At 38.4% G+C, this 16,419-nt stretch overlaps 1 protein-coding gene across 4 annotated transcripts in view; it reads right to left on the bottom strand.

The window, feature by feature from the left end:
* The window catches only part of KCTD16 (potassium channel tetramerization domain containing 16), a 316,361-nt gene that overhangs the window by 273,276 nt on the left and 26,666 nt on the right, over positions 1–16,419 (bottom strand). Inside the window, exons 1-3 of one of the 4 annotated variants that reach the window (XM_058439969.1) lie at positions 8,087–8,303; positions 7,599–7,623; positions 6,097–7,253 (exon numbers count right to left, since the gene is read on the bottom strand). In XM_058439969.1, the coding sequence (XP_058295952.1) occupies positions 6,097–6,928 (832 nt within the window). In that variant the 5' untranslated portion in view covers positions 6,929–7,253; positions 7,599–7,623; positions 8,087–8,303. Of the gene's footprint in view, positions 1–6,096; positions 7,314–7,598; positions 8,304–16,419 lie in introns of those variants that run through there. The other 3 variants (XM_032158236.2, XM_032158237.2, XM_032158235.2) reach the window with 3 other exon arrangements.

Genomic DNA, 16,419 nt, shown 5'->3' with positions numbered 1-16,419 from the left:
AATGAGCTTACCAAAAACATAAGGATTGGGGAAGGTGTGTTCATAATATCACGGAGATCATAGAGATGGATGAGCAAAACCCAGAATGCAAGATATTCAACATGACAACTTGATTTCATGAAACAAATAAGTTGTAAAAAAGAGAAAGAAAAAGAAAGAAAGAGAGAAAGAAAGAAATGAAGGAAGGAAGGAAGGAAGGAAGGAAGGAAGGAAGGAAGGAAGGAAGGAAGGAGAGAGAGAGAAAGAGAAAGAAAGAAAGAAAGAAAGAAAGAAAGAAAGAAAGAAAGAAAGAAAGAAAGAAAGAAAGAGAAAGAAGGGAAGGGAAGGGAAAACAGAAACAGAGAGAAGACAAAATAGAGCAAGAGAAAGAAAGGGAGGAATTAAAAGAGATGTAAGATGGACATTTTACCACTTTGTTGCATATAAGTTATATGCAATATTTTTTAAATTATGAGAGAAAAGAAAATTAGCAAACAAATATAATATAATATGCAGATTTCATTTGCATCTTGATTCAAACTGACTTTTAAAAACATTGTGAAGAAATCAGGAAACTTTAAACACTTACTAGTTATTTGATAATATTAAAGAATTATTAATTTTGTATGATGGTATATGGTATAATACCATATAACGATGTTATGTTGCTTTTAAAAATAATTTATATTTTAGAAATATATACCATAGCATTTGTGGATAAAGAAATGAATTGATGTCTGGGATTTGCTTCAAAATAATCCAGCATTGACAGAAGGGAAAGTAAGTAGGAATATGGATGAAACAAGATTGATCTTGCTGTGCTAAGTGTAATTATTAGAGATGGGTGATGGTTACATGAAAGTTCATTATGCCATTATCTCTACATTTGGATACATTTCAAAATTTCTGTAAAAAAAAATTAACTGATTTGCCAAGAAATACAATACTTGAGAAAAGCCATCGCAGAGACAAAAGAAAAAGAGCAACAGTGCGTTATGATGCAGAAACTGAGCATTCATCTATCCATTTCTGGAAGACTTCTTTCTATGCATGGGACTGGCACTCGTCCTATGCGTAGTCGCTCCTTTCCGTGTTTTGTTTTTGGAAGTGTTCCAGATGGAGCTTTGTGGCACATTCTCAGCTACTTCCATTTCTAATTTCTTTGATTAGATACAACCTCATTAGGCTGTTAGAAACATTTGGTCTTCTCTTTCCAATCATATATATTTTAACGTATCAGAACACTTGGGGGCAACTTCAGAGACCTCCCCTTTTTGCCCATACATTGACACAATTCTTGCTGCCAAATACCTTCCCTGATGCCACAGACCGAGGAAGAGACTATTTTAATCTTCTCCTACAAGGGACTGGGCTCAGGTAACAGCTCTTGCTTGGCATAGAAGTGAAAACAGTATAATAAAATACTTCACTAACATGCTGATATCACTGTTCTATTAAGCCCAATTCTCAGCGCACAGCATCTTAAAGAAACAAGAAAAATTATGTCTGCTGCTTCTGCCCTTTATTATCCAATATCTGACTGAGCATGGGTCTAAACTGACTTCATAATGAAACCTTATACTTAAACTGTGGTTTGTTTTTCATCAGAAATTAAGAAGCTTCAAATCTTAAGAACACTTTCTTCAGGGTAAAAGGATGCCTGATCCACAACTATTAAAAGTGCTCTAATGTACAAATACCCCTGGGGAAGGTAACATCATGCCTTGAAAGTATTCTAAGTATAATGACGAGTTTTGATTATGGCATGGGAGAAAGAACTGGAAAGGAGGCGTGACTCAAACAGAAGGAAAGAGGAGCAGCTAAGGTGAGACAACAGAAGGAAGTCACAGAGAGAGATGTTGGTAGTGTAGGGACCAAACCTCACATACCTTATGATTTTGGCCACTCTGCTATCCCTGATGTTTCACTTTGCATGTGCCAATACCATATCTCTATAGATAATAAAAATTGAAATTATTACAGGTTGAGTATCCCTTACTCAAAATGCCTGAACCAGACATGTTTCAGATTTTGGATTTTTTCAGATTCTATGATATTTGCATATATATAATGACATATCTTGGGGCTAAGACTCAAGTCTGAACATGCAATTCATTTATGTTTTATATGCATATTATATACATAGCCTGAAAGTAATTGTATACAATAGTTTTAATAATTTGGGACATGAAACAAAGCTTGTGTTGAGCATATATGTGTGGAATTTTCCACTTGTGGCATCATGCTGGCGCTCAAGAAGTTTTGGATTTTGAATCATTTTGGACATGGGATTTTTGAAGTAGGGATGCTCAACCTGTACTCGTAACTTTCAAGTAGCCAGGAGAAAAAAAAAGCTAGCATCATTTTAGGGTAGATGCATTTCCACCTGTTTTCTTATGAAAGCACATGCTCCTATTGAAGCTTGTTAAATTCAATCTTAGCTAAATTATTCACAGTGGCCAAAGCATATATTTCTCCCCAATACAAGGTCACACAGCTGAATTATAAATGGAAGATAATTTCTTGATCTACTTTTTTCCAACAGCCTATCTTAATCAATAATCCTGAAGATATATGCTGCATCTAAAAGGTTATTTAGAGACTTCTGTGGAAGCAACTCTAAATTTTAGGAAAATAAGTAAAGAAAAGAAAGGTTAAAATGCACTTACAAGCTGCAATTTGTTGAAAAGATGATGAATCAGTGTGTCTGTTTCTACAACTCACAGAATTCAGAGTGTATGTTTTCAGAATAAGTCTCCTATGAATTAATAACCTCCCTATGTGTGGTCACGTTATCACAGTTTTATTAAAGGCAAATGCCTTTAAATCTTAGTGCTTTCAGGCATTTGGCTGAAGTAACTTACTCATGAGTAGGCTTATGGAAATGTGCATAATTCTCTCCAACCAAGAACAATCTTCCCACTCTCTCAGGCATCAGAAGAAGGCTCTGGAAATAAAGGTTCATTTATTTCCATGCACCTGTCATTTGGTTCCTAAGTGATGTGAATTGTTATTGAGTATCTAGTTCAAAATCAGGACTTGTCTTTTCCAGATTACATAGTTCTCATTTTATTTGGAGGTGAATCAAGAAGGCATTTTCTGATATTTATGACCTCACCTTCCACATAATGCTTGAAAAGTAATTATTCGGTCAGTTGGGTGGGAAAGGAGTAAAGAAACCTTCTTATTGTTTTAAATTAAAGCAAAGGACATGTCTAAAATACTTGGTAAGGCAATCCCTAGGGCAGACGTTTCTTTTCTATGTTCCTCTATCACTCATATTAACTCTTTCAGTTGCATATAAGTGAATCATAATCCATAGCATTTCTCCTGTATTTTGGTGTGTGAGTAATGTAGACAAACACATTTCTTACCTGCCTCTTAAGCACATACAAACACTTGTTGACTTTTTCATTGTTCATAGTTCTACACGAACAAAACACACACTCAAAACCACCTGATATTGACCATCAACTCTAGGTCCACATGAAAATTTAAATGAGGTAAGAATCTAACTTATTCATGGTTGATAGGTAGATTTTGGTCTCCCAAATTTTTCTTTGAAGACTCAGAAGAAAAAACAGGCAAACAGGGAAACAAGAAATCTCTCCCCATGATTATGAACCATCATGCTATGCACTAATTTCTTGCTGTTTATTTTTTACTGAGATATTGATCCATGCAAAGTGACTCTGCATTATTCCTGTGTTATTAGATCTAAGGAGCTTGTATATATATATATATATATATATACACACACACACATATATATGTATATATATATACATACACATATATATGTGTGTGTGTATATATATATGTGTGTGTGTGTATATATATATATGTGTGTGTATATATATATATATATGTATATATATTTCCCCCTAAGCCCAGGAGGAAGTTGAGTTCCTTTGTGAAAAGCATCTTTGCATGCAGCCAACTCCCTTCTTTAGAGCATCTCCCATGGTTTCAGCCCATTAACCCGAGCACAACAGCTTGATGAATTAATGCTTATATAGGCACAGTTGGCAGCTTCTAATTAAATAATTATGGCTAAGCAGCTGCACGGAAGCTGTTATGCACCCTAGAAAGCCAGCTGTCAGTTTTATTGGTCCTAAGACAGAGGAAGAGTTAACACTTAGCTCTGGATGTTGGGTACAAAGGGGAAGTATATCATTTGCAAGATATATGCTGCTGGTATGAAGTTCCTGTGCATTTGTGCTAGCCTGTCCATGGAGAGATGGAGAACAAACTGTTTCTCAGCAATCTCTCAGCAATTCAACAAAGAAAGAAGAAATGACATAGTCAGGAGAATGGAGCCTGTCCACAGCAATCTAAAGGGAAATCGCGTTGGACAGATGAGCCTTTGATGAACACAGAAATGCCACCGGTAGACAAATAAATTTCAGTGTGTGGGTCTCATTTATGTAAGCAAGTGACTATAAATCCAATGTGGTCTTTTTGGTGGGTATAACTGGTATGTTCCCGTTTATTTGGTTGAAGCTTCTTACGATGCTATGTTTTCAAATATTCAAAATTGGAGAACATGGTAAACATTACAAAGCTGCATCGGAACTATCTCTAAGACGTACTTCTCCAAAAAGTTTGGAGAAGATATTTCTTCTTCAGAATTATAGATGTCATATTCCTTTATAGAAAGCTAAAAAGCCGGAATCTTATCTCTACACTAGTGGGAAATTTACCAAAAGGAAGAAAACAATACGTGTCCACTAAGCTCTAGCATAAAGGAAGATATAGATTGTAGATAAAGGCCACAGATAGGATTAATGAACCAAATGATGTTTGTTATTGCACATCAATATACTCCCGAACTGATTACTGATTTCATTTTTTTCCACAGGTTGTTCTGGCTATGCAATACATGTGTCTTAACCAAATGTGTGATAGCTTAGTAGAGAACGACTTGGCTTCCCACTAGCCTCTTCACCACGGTTCCCAGCACCATTGCCAAATGAATAAACATAACTAAGGAAAAAAAACCAATCCAAGAAATTCAGTCCTACTTTTATGTTTAAAGAAATTTCGATATTTTAATCCTGAATTCTGGATTTGTTTTAGAATAAGAATAGAGGAAATCAAATGTTAATACTGGAAACATATTTCTTGTGGAATTTACTTCACCCAACTCCTGGGCCTGTTGAAAATCGGCAGTTAAAATCAAGTACCAAAGAGTGCAGGCTGATTTACTCTTTTCCTTTCAGAGATCAATGGCTCATAGTTTATAGTTTAGAATAATGCCATATCATAAAATGAGGAATCCGCAGGGTATCTTCATTTAAGCAAATGAACTGACCTCTAAGAACCCCTTACTTAAAAGTCTTCAGTAACACTGTTTCATTTCCTCCCTCTCTGGCTTCCGTTTATGTCAGTAATTCTATCACCTCAGCTGTCTGAAGGTGTTTGCATATGATTGACAATTCTCAAGGATCTAGTTCCTTTTAGATAGATCTTAAATGAAGTTCAGCTTAATTAAGTCTGCAGTGCAACTCAGGTCTCAGTACAAAAGACTTCAGAATCAAACAGCAGATTTGTAAAACCCTTAAAAGCAAAATTTAGACTTGGGGGGAGCAGGGGGCCTTACAGCAGTCTGTACTGCCATCTAGCCAAGACCACATTATTCATTGCAACATCCATTTATGTTTTCAAAGCCCCTGATGAAAGCAAGTCTTCAGCAACCAGCTTAATAGACCTCAAAGTCCAGCTAAATGAATAGACAGCAGTAATTCATCCACTGAGTATACCAAGCTCCTGTGGACAAACAGCCAAGATGTAATAATCAACTTTATTTTCCCAATTCAATATCTGGCAAAAACAAAAAGATATACATGCTTGTTCCATTTTACGTATTGCATAAACCAACATCATTTGCATTTTATGATTTTGGAGGCCTTTGAATATTCTGTGACCTCATCGGATAAAAGTTGCCTTAGGTTAGACATAAGAGCTGAATTATAATCTCTAATCCTCTAACTACAACTCAAGAGTTAACAAGAATTCCAAACCATGTTCCTTAGGTATGGACAGAACACACAGACCATATACATTTGTGAAGAGAATTGACACACATAAAAAATTAAAAGAACCCTTTGTACTTACGGTAGAAGACATATTCAGTGTAGCTTGACCAGATCTTGTCATCTGTATATTGGTTGATGAAAGATGCTGTCACCGATGAGTTACAGGCCACCATGTGGAATCCACACTCTGACAACATATCAAAAGCCCTTTCCAGGTGCTTGAATTTGAGATAAAATCTGGAGGTGTATCTTTCTGGGGCTCGATCAGGGTCTCTGCTTTCATTCAAAGTTTCTCCAAAGACTTCTTTTGCCAAGGAAATCCTTCCACAAACCAAAATCCGGGGAACTCTCCGAAACTTGGCATCTGCCTGTCCCTCTCTGCCCAAGGTGCAGGATCCTCTGTAACCCACAGTAATGAAACCCCACTTGCGGTCGGCGGGGAGCAGGGAGGAAGGGGGGCAGATTCTTGTGTCGCTTCCTTGGGAGGCATCTTCAAAGTCACTGTGGCAGAATTCATCTGGGCTTTGCTTGATTTCATCGGGGGTCAGGAGTTTGACCAAGTCTGGGAGCTGGAAGTATTCAGCTTCCCTTTTCAGTCTTCCTTTTTCTGGAAAGTGATCAGGCAGGACCACCTGCCTGTCCCTGAGATAGTCCAGAATATAACGGAACAAGAATCCATCTCTGTCAATGAAAAACCTTCCCTTGGAGTCCTTGGCTAGATCATTAGCCGTGTCTCTCTTTGGGGAAAACATTTTCCACAGGAGGGAATGAGGGATGCTTATCAATGTGGAATGGCGAGTAAAATAAACTTGACCCCCGACATTCAGCTCTACCACCTCAGGGAAGGAGTTGGGAACTGCGGACCCTTGTTCTCGAGGATAATAACGACTACAGTTTCCACTCAGAGCCATTGTCCCTTTCTTCTGCTGCTGCTATTTTGATTTAAAGTGCAATCCAATGGAGTCACAGCCTTATCCTTTCGATCAACTTGTAAGAAAGGGAAAAGGATGCTAACTTATTAAAAAATGACTTCCTCTTATCCCAGTATTTTTCCCCCAAGAAAGCAAACTGTATAAGAGTCCACAGGTGAAGTGATGCTGAAAAAGTAGTTTAAACCCTGGATGGTGGATGGTAGTGAGCTGCTACTTCACAGAATATAATCAACTCGTCTATATCCAATCTTCCATCAAGCTCACAGGCAAGGCAGGCCAATTCCCCAGTTACTCAGATGTCCGTCTGAAGGAAAAGAGAAAAAAATATTTCCTCAAACCCGGAATGAGTCAGAAAAAGAGTCCTCTGGAGAGAGAGAGAGGGAGGGAGGGAAAAACAGAGGGAGGGAGAGAGAGATTATTTTACATAAGCAGCTCTGGAACTACTGATCTCAGCCATTCTTCAATTAAATCATAGCTTCTCTCTTGCTATTTTGTGTCTACATGTTTATCTATAAACCCCTGTCTCCAGCAATTAGTATGAAAAACAATTTACTTGTAAGTCTACATAAAAGGAACATGCAATTTTCAACTTCTAAATGGGAATTTTTTTTTCAGCTGGACAAGAAAAGCAATAAGTCTTAGAGCTTACCTTGGTGAGTGCTGGAGACCCAGTTCTTGTGAAAAAAAAAAATAACCATTTGTAAAGCAATCAAAATCCACAGCCAAACTGAGTCTGGATCTTGTCAAATCCCAAACAGGTAAACGACCGAGGTATCAATGAAAAGTGCCAGAGAGGTGTGCTCTTGGAAAATAACTATTATATATATGTATTTATATAAATGCCTATTTGTATTTATGTATGTATGTAGGTACATATATATTCATTCCGTATCTTAAGTTAAAACAAGTCACAAAAAAAGTTAAACCGTGATGAGAGGAGGTTGGGTTGAAGAAGTAAAGCAGAGAAAATATTCAACCAAAGCTTCCCCAAGGGAAAAAAAATGGAAAAAGAAATCTTTGGAAAGGATCCTTAGAAGAGAGTTGCAAGAGGTACCAGGACTTAGAAGCTTTTCAGAAAGCCCAGAAGCAGAAAGATGGAGAGATGTGCCCTGCTAGGGTCCCAGGTAGCCACTCCACCTGCCGGCAAGGGCAAACGGACTCCCATGTTCCCAGCCAGGTGGGAGCCGGTGGGAGCCAGAGGCCAACGCAGCGCAGAGATGCCGGCGGGGGGCCCGGGGCTCCGGCTTCTCTGGTGGCGGAGCTGGGTGGTTCCACAGTTCCCAGTGCAGTTCGGATGCTGTTGTTTCAGCAGTGCAGGCAAGAAACCATCCAGGGAAATGACTATTACATCATCTTAAAGGAATATGGCTTGGAGAAAGCGGAGGCAGCTCCGAGTCACGTCCTCCTCAGTGACAGGTTGCCAGGACTGCACGGGGACGCCGCGCTCCGGCGGTGGGCACGCGATTGCCAGGCGCGCGGGGCTTCGGGCGGGTACGCAGTGCTGCGCAGCCACTTCCCTCCCTGTCCTGTCCTGGAGTCTGGAGTTTCCAAGGGCCTTTTCCTTCTTTCTTGTCTTTACCTCCACCACCGTCACCATCCCACAGCAAATCCCTGCCCCCTACCCAAGAGGTAAGTTGTGAGATAAACACAACTGACTTTTTATTTGAAAAATCTACAAATCTTCCCCCCTCCCCGTTCACGGAATTCCTGCTGAAGGGCAAATATCCTTCTAATGCTTGTTTTAAAACACAGACACGCACACCAAATGACCCCAATGTTCAAAATACAAAGTGCTTTTTTTAAATCCTTTGATTTAAACCATATTCAATCAAATTCTCCCTTTTTTATTTTCTATTTCATCCGCCTGCCACCACAACCCCTAGCAAATAAATAAATAACTATTTATATATGTAGATAGGTAGATACATAAACACCCTCTCTGAAATTAATGATGCTGTTTCAAAATGAAGATATGAAGCACTGGCACCCACAGAAAGCCCACAGTTTACATCCATAAGTCATTATCTTAGCTTACCTGTAAGAAATTGATACCTGCAACATTTTTCTGGGGTTGTTTCCTTACTGGGCATCTCTTTGGACGTGCCCCCAGCCCCTCCCAAGTCATCCCAAGAGGACTCTGGTGGAAGGCACTCGTGCTAAAAGACATTTTACTCCTGTTCCAGAGGGCTCCCTTAAGTGCATCATTAGAGTTTCAGGAAGGCATTTCCAGGGCAACCTAATCCACTAACAAAGTGCTTCCAGTTGAGCCTGCCAGTCAATAATGGCCCAGCCAACAGCTTACAGTAAGTCGGCCATTTCCCCTTTAAAACACCAGTGTCTTAGGGCTCACATCCCTGATAAGAATATAGTGCTTGGTCAATGAATAATATATGTGAGGCACACGCCATCCCAAACAATTGCTATTTTTAAAAAGTGAAAACCAAAAATGGAGGTGAACTTAGGAATTATACACATTTTATGAGAAACGTGTTTATTGCCAACTCTTGCCCAAAAAATTAGCTTGAAGATACGCTCAACAGTAGGATAAATTAGTTTCTACTTTAACAATCTTTTATTTCAATAAGCATTGGGTTACTGAACATATTCAGGGCATTAGCTAACATTCCTACACCTGATTATATTTGACTTTGTTTCTTTAACTAATGCATTAACCTGTTCTGGCCTCAATCACTAGGATTTTAATGCTGGACCAATCAAGATGTTTGTTATGTGATGCACTTATATCGCCATCTAGTGCCCTAAGCTATCAGTGCAGCTCTGTATCTGGCAACTTAACAGGGCCAAAACATTTAGATTTTCTTTTATTTTTAAGTTTTTATAGTGATCTAAGTTTACTTGGCATGCACTGTTCACCATGACAACAAAATAAATATTTCGTTGACATCAGGTCAAAGACAAAATAAATCTGAATTCAGACCTATTAAGTACTGGTTTTGGTTGTAAAGTAAGCAAATGTTTTATTTCTAAGAGAGCAGGTCAAAACGTCATGTCAATAGCTTTGGAGCTCAGGTATTAAAACATTGCAGGGACAGTATGGCAGTAGGTGGAGAAACACAGTAAGAAAAATCATGATCTTTTAGAGCTAAAATGGACTTGAGGAATGAAAATTAACTATCTCATCTTAGAGATGCAGAACTGAGGAACAGAGAGGGTCAGCACTTCCTCGGGGTCACACGATTCCAAGTAGCAGGATGGGCTTTAGACCACTGACTCTTCAGGATAACCATCCTCATTTTAACCTTAGATATTCTTGAATAGGAATAGAGAGGCGGCAAATTTAAGAAACAAGATTTTTTCTGAAACAACAAATTTCAAGACATTTTCTTGAAATTTGAAACAACAAATTTCAAGATTACTAAACACGTTTTTAAAAAGCCTGCCAATAATTAATATTAATATTACTACTCTTAAAAAGAGTAGTAATATTAATTTAAATTGCAGAGTTAAAAGATTTTATAATATAAAAGAAGAATATTCTGATTTTTTAAAATGAGGAGTTCTGTTCATTGGTCTGGGTTTTATAGGTTAGGTTACTTTTGAGACAAGTAGGTTCTTAACCTTTTTTGGAAAATGGACTGCTTAGAGAATCTAATAAAACCTAGGAAATGAACCCACAAGTATAAAAGTGTGCATTCACTGTCAAGGCAGAACATCTCAGGAAAGGCTGAGGAAAAAGAGGAACTGGTGGGGGGGCCATGTAGTTGATGATTCACATAAGCAGAATTCCTCAAATTTTGACTATGAAACTTCTTTTTGAAGTGAGATTACACATACTTTCACAGAGACACACTCTGAGAATTCAAAAATGGAAAGCATTCACCAGACAACCTTAATCTTGCAACCCATGATTTGATCATACCACCTGAAATATTTTGAATTGGTATTCTTCATAAACACTGTAAATATCCTGTTTTGCACAATTATATTGCATCATATTGTTAATTGTTGTGTGCTAAAAGAGTTTGTTTATTATAGTAAGCAGTTAAAAATAAACACTTGCTTTGCTAACTCTATTTGGGCATATCTACTTTTTAATCTAAATGGAACCTCAGAAAAGCAAGATGGTCTAGGCCTCCCTCACCTTCTTAGAGATCAGGGGTTTGGTTCAAGATTGGCCTGAAGCCCATTCATGTTGGGGTTCATAGACGTCAGGTTAACATCCCCAGATCTGTACTCCTTCTTGTTTCTTTAGTCTCAGGGATGAAAACGAATGAGAGGTGAGATTAAAAAGATAATAGACTTGAAGGAAATAAAGCAATACACCCCACAAAGAGATTTAAATAGTGCTAGAGTAAGCGAATGTGTCTCAGGGAAGTTGTCGGTAAGCCCGGCTGTTTGGTGCCTTAACAAGAGGCATGAAGCCAAGTCTAGGCTGTAAGTGTATTCCTAGCCTTCGTGTCAGCAAATAACACCGCTAGTGTTATTATTCTCTCCTGGCAGCTCTCCGCTGAAACACTGTGGGATGGCACTCCCAGACTGAAGGCTGAACAGCATACGGCAACAGATTTCTCTTAGAAGAAGAGCAAGGAAGAATGTTCCATCCTGTTCTTTGTAATATTCAAGCGTATAGCAAATCAAGACGTATGTTAGGGAAATTGTGAAACTGATAAAATATGTTTTTGCCTCTGTTTCCTACTTTCATATGCGCAGCCAAATATCGAAGGGTATATTCTCAAAAGGACTATTTTAATTTTGAAATAATGTGATCACTCTCTACATTCTCACCCCTAACACATCCTTAAGTTTTCTCTGCCCTCAAGCAGAGATAGCTTTCATGCTGACAGCCTTCGCTATCAGGGAGGAAACAGATCTCATAAACTTACTTATGCTAAGATGCTGCACACTCATCATGTTATGTGCTCCCAAGGACTCCTGCATTATCACCATTATCTTAACAGCTGCTGTTTATGGAGGGATGACCATCAAGTCCTCAACACAGTCAGTCGTTACCCCTCTTCCAGCTCTGCCTGGCTGGCTGTGTGACTTTGAACAGGAGACTCATGTCTCTGAGCCAGGGTATGGTGGCAATAAAAAGACCTGCCTCGCAGGTGTGTTGCGTGGACTAAATATGAAGATGCATGTAAGCTCTCTGGCACATTCCATGGCTTTTAGCAAGTGCTTAATAAATGTCATTAGTGTTCATGCTAGTGGTTTAAAATATATGTATTCATTGTTGTTAAACTCCAATTGAGGCATAAAGAAATTACAAAAGATTCCCAAACATAGAAATTGAGTTCTACATCCAAAATCGTTACTCTTTCCAGTATGAAAATTCAGGTTAAGACCACTGCTTGTTATAAATGTATTTATTATTCATGGGGAAATTTCAGGATTTGGTGAGGGAGATGGGGTGGCAGAGTGGGGAACTGAAAATAATCGGTATCCTGGTGGTTAAAAATGAAAATGCCACTGTCTTTTGACAGACAAGATTATTTCCCTGGTACTCTTTCATTTATACTACATGGATTTATTAAGTGCCTATGTTGTGTCCAGCACAGTGCTAGGTAGTTGAGATGCAAAGCCCAATTTCATATAGTCTCTGACTCAAACACTCACATGCAAATGCACACACAAACTCAAAATCCTACCAATGGGGGAAAAAATTTAAAGTTACATTGGCTGGGTATGGTGGCTCGCCCCTGTAATTCCAGGGCTTTGGGAAGATGATGTGGGAAGATTGCTTAAGGCCAAGAGTTTGATACCAGGCTGGGCAACAGCAAGACCCCGTCTCTACAAAAATAAATTAATAAATAGAAAAATTAGCCTGGTGTGGCAGTGCATTCCTGTAGTCCCAGCTACTTGGGAGGCTGAGGGGGGAGGATAGCTTGAGCCTCGAGTTTAAAGGTGCAATGAGCTATGATGGTGCCTCTGCACACCAGCCTGGGCAACAGAGTGAGACCCTATCTCAAAAAGAAAACAAAGTTATAGATTCTTGGGCACTGCCTTTTATTTTCAGAAATATCCCTAGTGCTATATTTAGCCTTTGGTGTTACATAGTTCACATATGATTTTGACAAACCATTTAACCTCAGATGGCCTCTGCTTCCATATCTATAAAATGAAACTGTCTCCCCTTAAAGAGATATCATGGCCAATGACAAAATGAAGATCAAATACAGCTGTCAAATCTTCAGACATTCTAGGAAGTAATTTGCTATGTAAGAAACAGACGAAGAAGGCAGCAAACAGTGATCTTTCTTGTTAACGTAAAGCCTGACAAGAAAGAATTTGGATTAGACTTGTATAATCTAAAAGTTGGGAGTGGAGATCCTTCGAGGTCATCCACTGCAGCCTCAGATTCAGATAAAAGCTTCATAGCAGATGTTCAGCCAAGTCATTTCTCTCACAGTTTCTCCCTGAAAATACTCCTGATTTCCACTGTCATAAAATACAAATGAAAGCAAAAGCTGTCTGTATCACCACCGTGCCTTCAAACAGAAGTCTACAGGATAAAGTTCTTCTATGTGAACTATAATCTTGAGATTTGATCTTTAAAAAAAAATTATGCTACTCTGAAAAAAAAAGTACTGTTCTTCAGGCATAAAGGTAACATTATTGACTATATTCACAGGGTCTAAAATGTTTGCGGTGTGCATGTATGTGAGTGTGTACGGAAGTATACATTTCTGTAGTAGGTACAGATGTGAAGTCACATTTTAAATTTGTCTTCAAAACGAGGAAGCACTTTGGGAGGCAGAAGCGGGCGGATCATGAGATCAGGAGATCGAGACCATCCTGGCCAACATGGTGAAACTCTGTCTCTACTAAAATACAAAAAATTAGTCAGGTGTGATGGTACGCACTTGTAATCCCAGCTACAGGAGGCTGAGTCAGGGGAATTACTTGAACCCAGAAGGCGGAGATTGCAATGAGCCGAGATTGTGCCACTGCACTCCAGCATGGTGACAAAGCGAGACTTTGTCTCAAAAAAAAAAAAAAAACGGAAGCTGTTTTGGAACAAATAGTCAAAGTTAGGAGTGTACAATTTGGCCATGAAGCCAAGTAAAGCCAACTCCCATGTATGTGTTTTAAAACTGTAATCTCATCAGCATCAGCATGAAGCCTAACCAACAGAAATATACTTATTTCTGAAAATGAGTTGGCAAATGAAAAACATAGCTGCACTATTAGCTGCACGATTCTCAAACAATTGGTTTTACTAAATACATATGCACTATTTTAGGAATAGCCCTAAAAACAAGACGCCTACCTTTGCCTCCCCTGAAGTCCTTCACCTACAGCCTGTTGATCCATGTTGTGTTATTCCCTGTGTGATGTTTGTTAGCTAAATTGTATTACACATGATGGTGGAGTCTGCTTTATGTCTGCTCTATGTACTATGTAATATATCTCTCGGTAAAGCAGTAGTGTAAATTGCAAGCCAGTAATTATCAAACTTTTATCTCCTACCTAGGGAACCCATCTTTCAAAAGGCATCTTTGTTGTCATTCCATAATATGCAACAGATACAAGCGGAATGAAATCAGAATCAGCTTAGGTGTTAAGTTCAAAAATATTTATTTTTTAAAAAATCTTCCAGAACTTGCAATAATAAATACCTCAAATGTCTTTAGAGTGCATTTTAATTTTTTTCTAAATAGTTTTATATATGTGTAAATGGAGTTTGTGGAATCCCCTGAAGCAACTTAAGGAAATAGAGTTTTAAAATCCTGTTTGTAAAGAAAAGAAACAAGTTTTAGAATCAGGCAGAACAGAGTTTGAAAGAGGTAGCTACCAGCTATATAATCATGAGCAAACACTTTACTCATTTATGCTGTTGATGTTACTGATCCCTTTCTGAAAGCCTGGCTCTCCCTTCTAGGAGAGGAATAGGAGAAAGTAAAATGATACTCAGAACTCTAAGCACATTTGCCCTTGGAGATTGATAATTAGTTCATTTAAAAACAGGGCTTCTAACTTGGAAAGTATCTACACCTTTCAAAGGATGATGAATAGAAGAAAGTGAATGAACAGGCCAGCTCATTCAAAACAGATAACATCATTTTACAGTGATTCAGCACAGTCACTTTGGTATAGCGATTGTTTGTAGAAGGCGTTTTTCACAAATAAATCCAAACATGCCATACTCTTAGGCTGAAATGAATCTTAGCAGTGGCATCTGCAGATAGGGAACAGCAGGAAGAATGAAGGGCAAACACCAAATAACAAATGGAAAGATTTAGCTCAAGATTGAATTGTTTTATTAGAGGACTTGAGGACTCAAAGCCGAGAATTGCAGATATGCTCCGAATACCACTTTTTTCCCTTCCCTTTTGAATTATTTGCAAGAAATCCATGGGGCAGGGGTCATTTTTCATTCTTGGTACCCTCAAGCAGGTAGCACAAGCAGGTACCCTCAAGCAGGTAGCATCTAAGAGATGCTCAATTAATGTTTGTTTAATTTAATTGCAGAACCAAGAGTGATATCCTCAGAATGGCCCAGTGAAACAATTAAAAAGTTGATAGGGTCATATCAGATGGAGCTGTTGGTTAGGAATATAAGGTAGATGATTCCAGTTTGTTTCTCAGACATTGAGTTCTACATGCTAGCAGGGATCTTTTCATTTGGTCAGGTCCCAGAGAAAAAAGCTGACTGCGAAAACAACCCTCTCTTTACCCACTACTACAAAGAGGTATTCGTGTCTTCGATGTGGGGTCAAATTGGAATAGAAAAAAGAGAAATCTTTAAAAGAAACACTCCTGAAAGAGGAAGAGATCAGAGTTTCTAGTTTCAAAATTTCACTGACACCAGTTTCTTAAAAGATTCATGTCTGTGCCTGTGGCCAAACAAATTAATAAAATTAACTGACCCAATTGCCAGGCAATTCCACATACATTTTCTATCTTAATTCCTAAAACAATCCCGAAATGTTAGCATTGTGGGGAGAATAAAAGAGCCTCCAAGAGGTTAAGTAACCAGCAGCAGATCACACCAAACCTGTCTGATTCCAAGGTCCTTTTTCACTACACCCAAATTATTTGGGCATATAGTTTCTTTTATTAAATATCCTCACTGTGTACCCAATATATTTTGGTTTAGCATCACACAGAACACCGACACAATCCAGCATAGATCACCACTATATCCCCAATCGCAGTTCAGTGCCAGGCTCGGGGTAAGCACTCTATACATATTTGTCAAAGGGTTGTGAGAATGAACAAGCAAATGAATGAATGAAAGAATAAACCACCAATTAGGGCAGTGGTATCCAGAAGTTTCAGCTGGATATAACAAGCATGTGATCTAAGAGTGTAGCATATCTAATTTTCTTTACTCCTGAAATGTTGGTTCCAAATGTGAAAAATGAAATGTTTATGAATAGAGCATCAGAGAACTGACCCTTCATGAATCCAAAAGTATAAGTAATATATATGTTTATGTTCCAGAATTTAAAAGCTTATAGAAATAAGACATTGCTTTTAGGATAAGAATTTACATCAGAACAATA

Source organism: Hylobates moloch, unplaced genomic scaffold, assembly GCF_009828535.3.
Source record: "Hylobates moloch isolate HMO894 unplaced genomic scaffold, HMol_V3 SCAFFOLD_6, whole genome shotgun sequence".
NCBI lineage: Eukaryota > Metazoa > Chordata > Mammalia > Primates > Hylobatidae > Hylobates > Hylobates moloch.
Note: the sequence above shows the minus strand (reverse complement) of the source record. Positions and strands in the feature narration are given on the sequence as shown.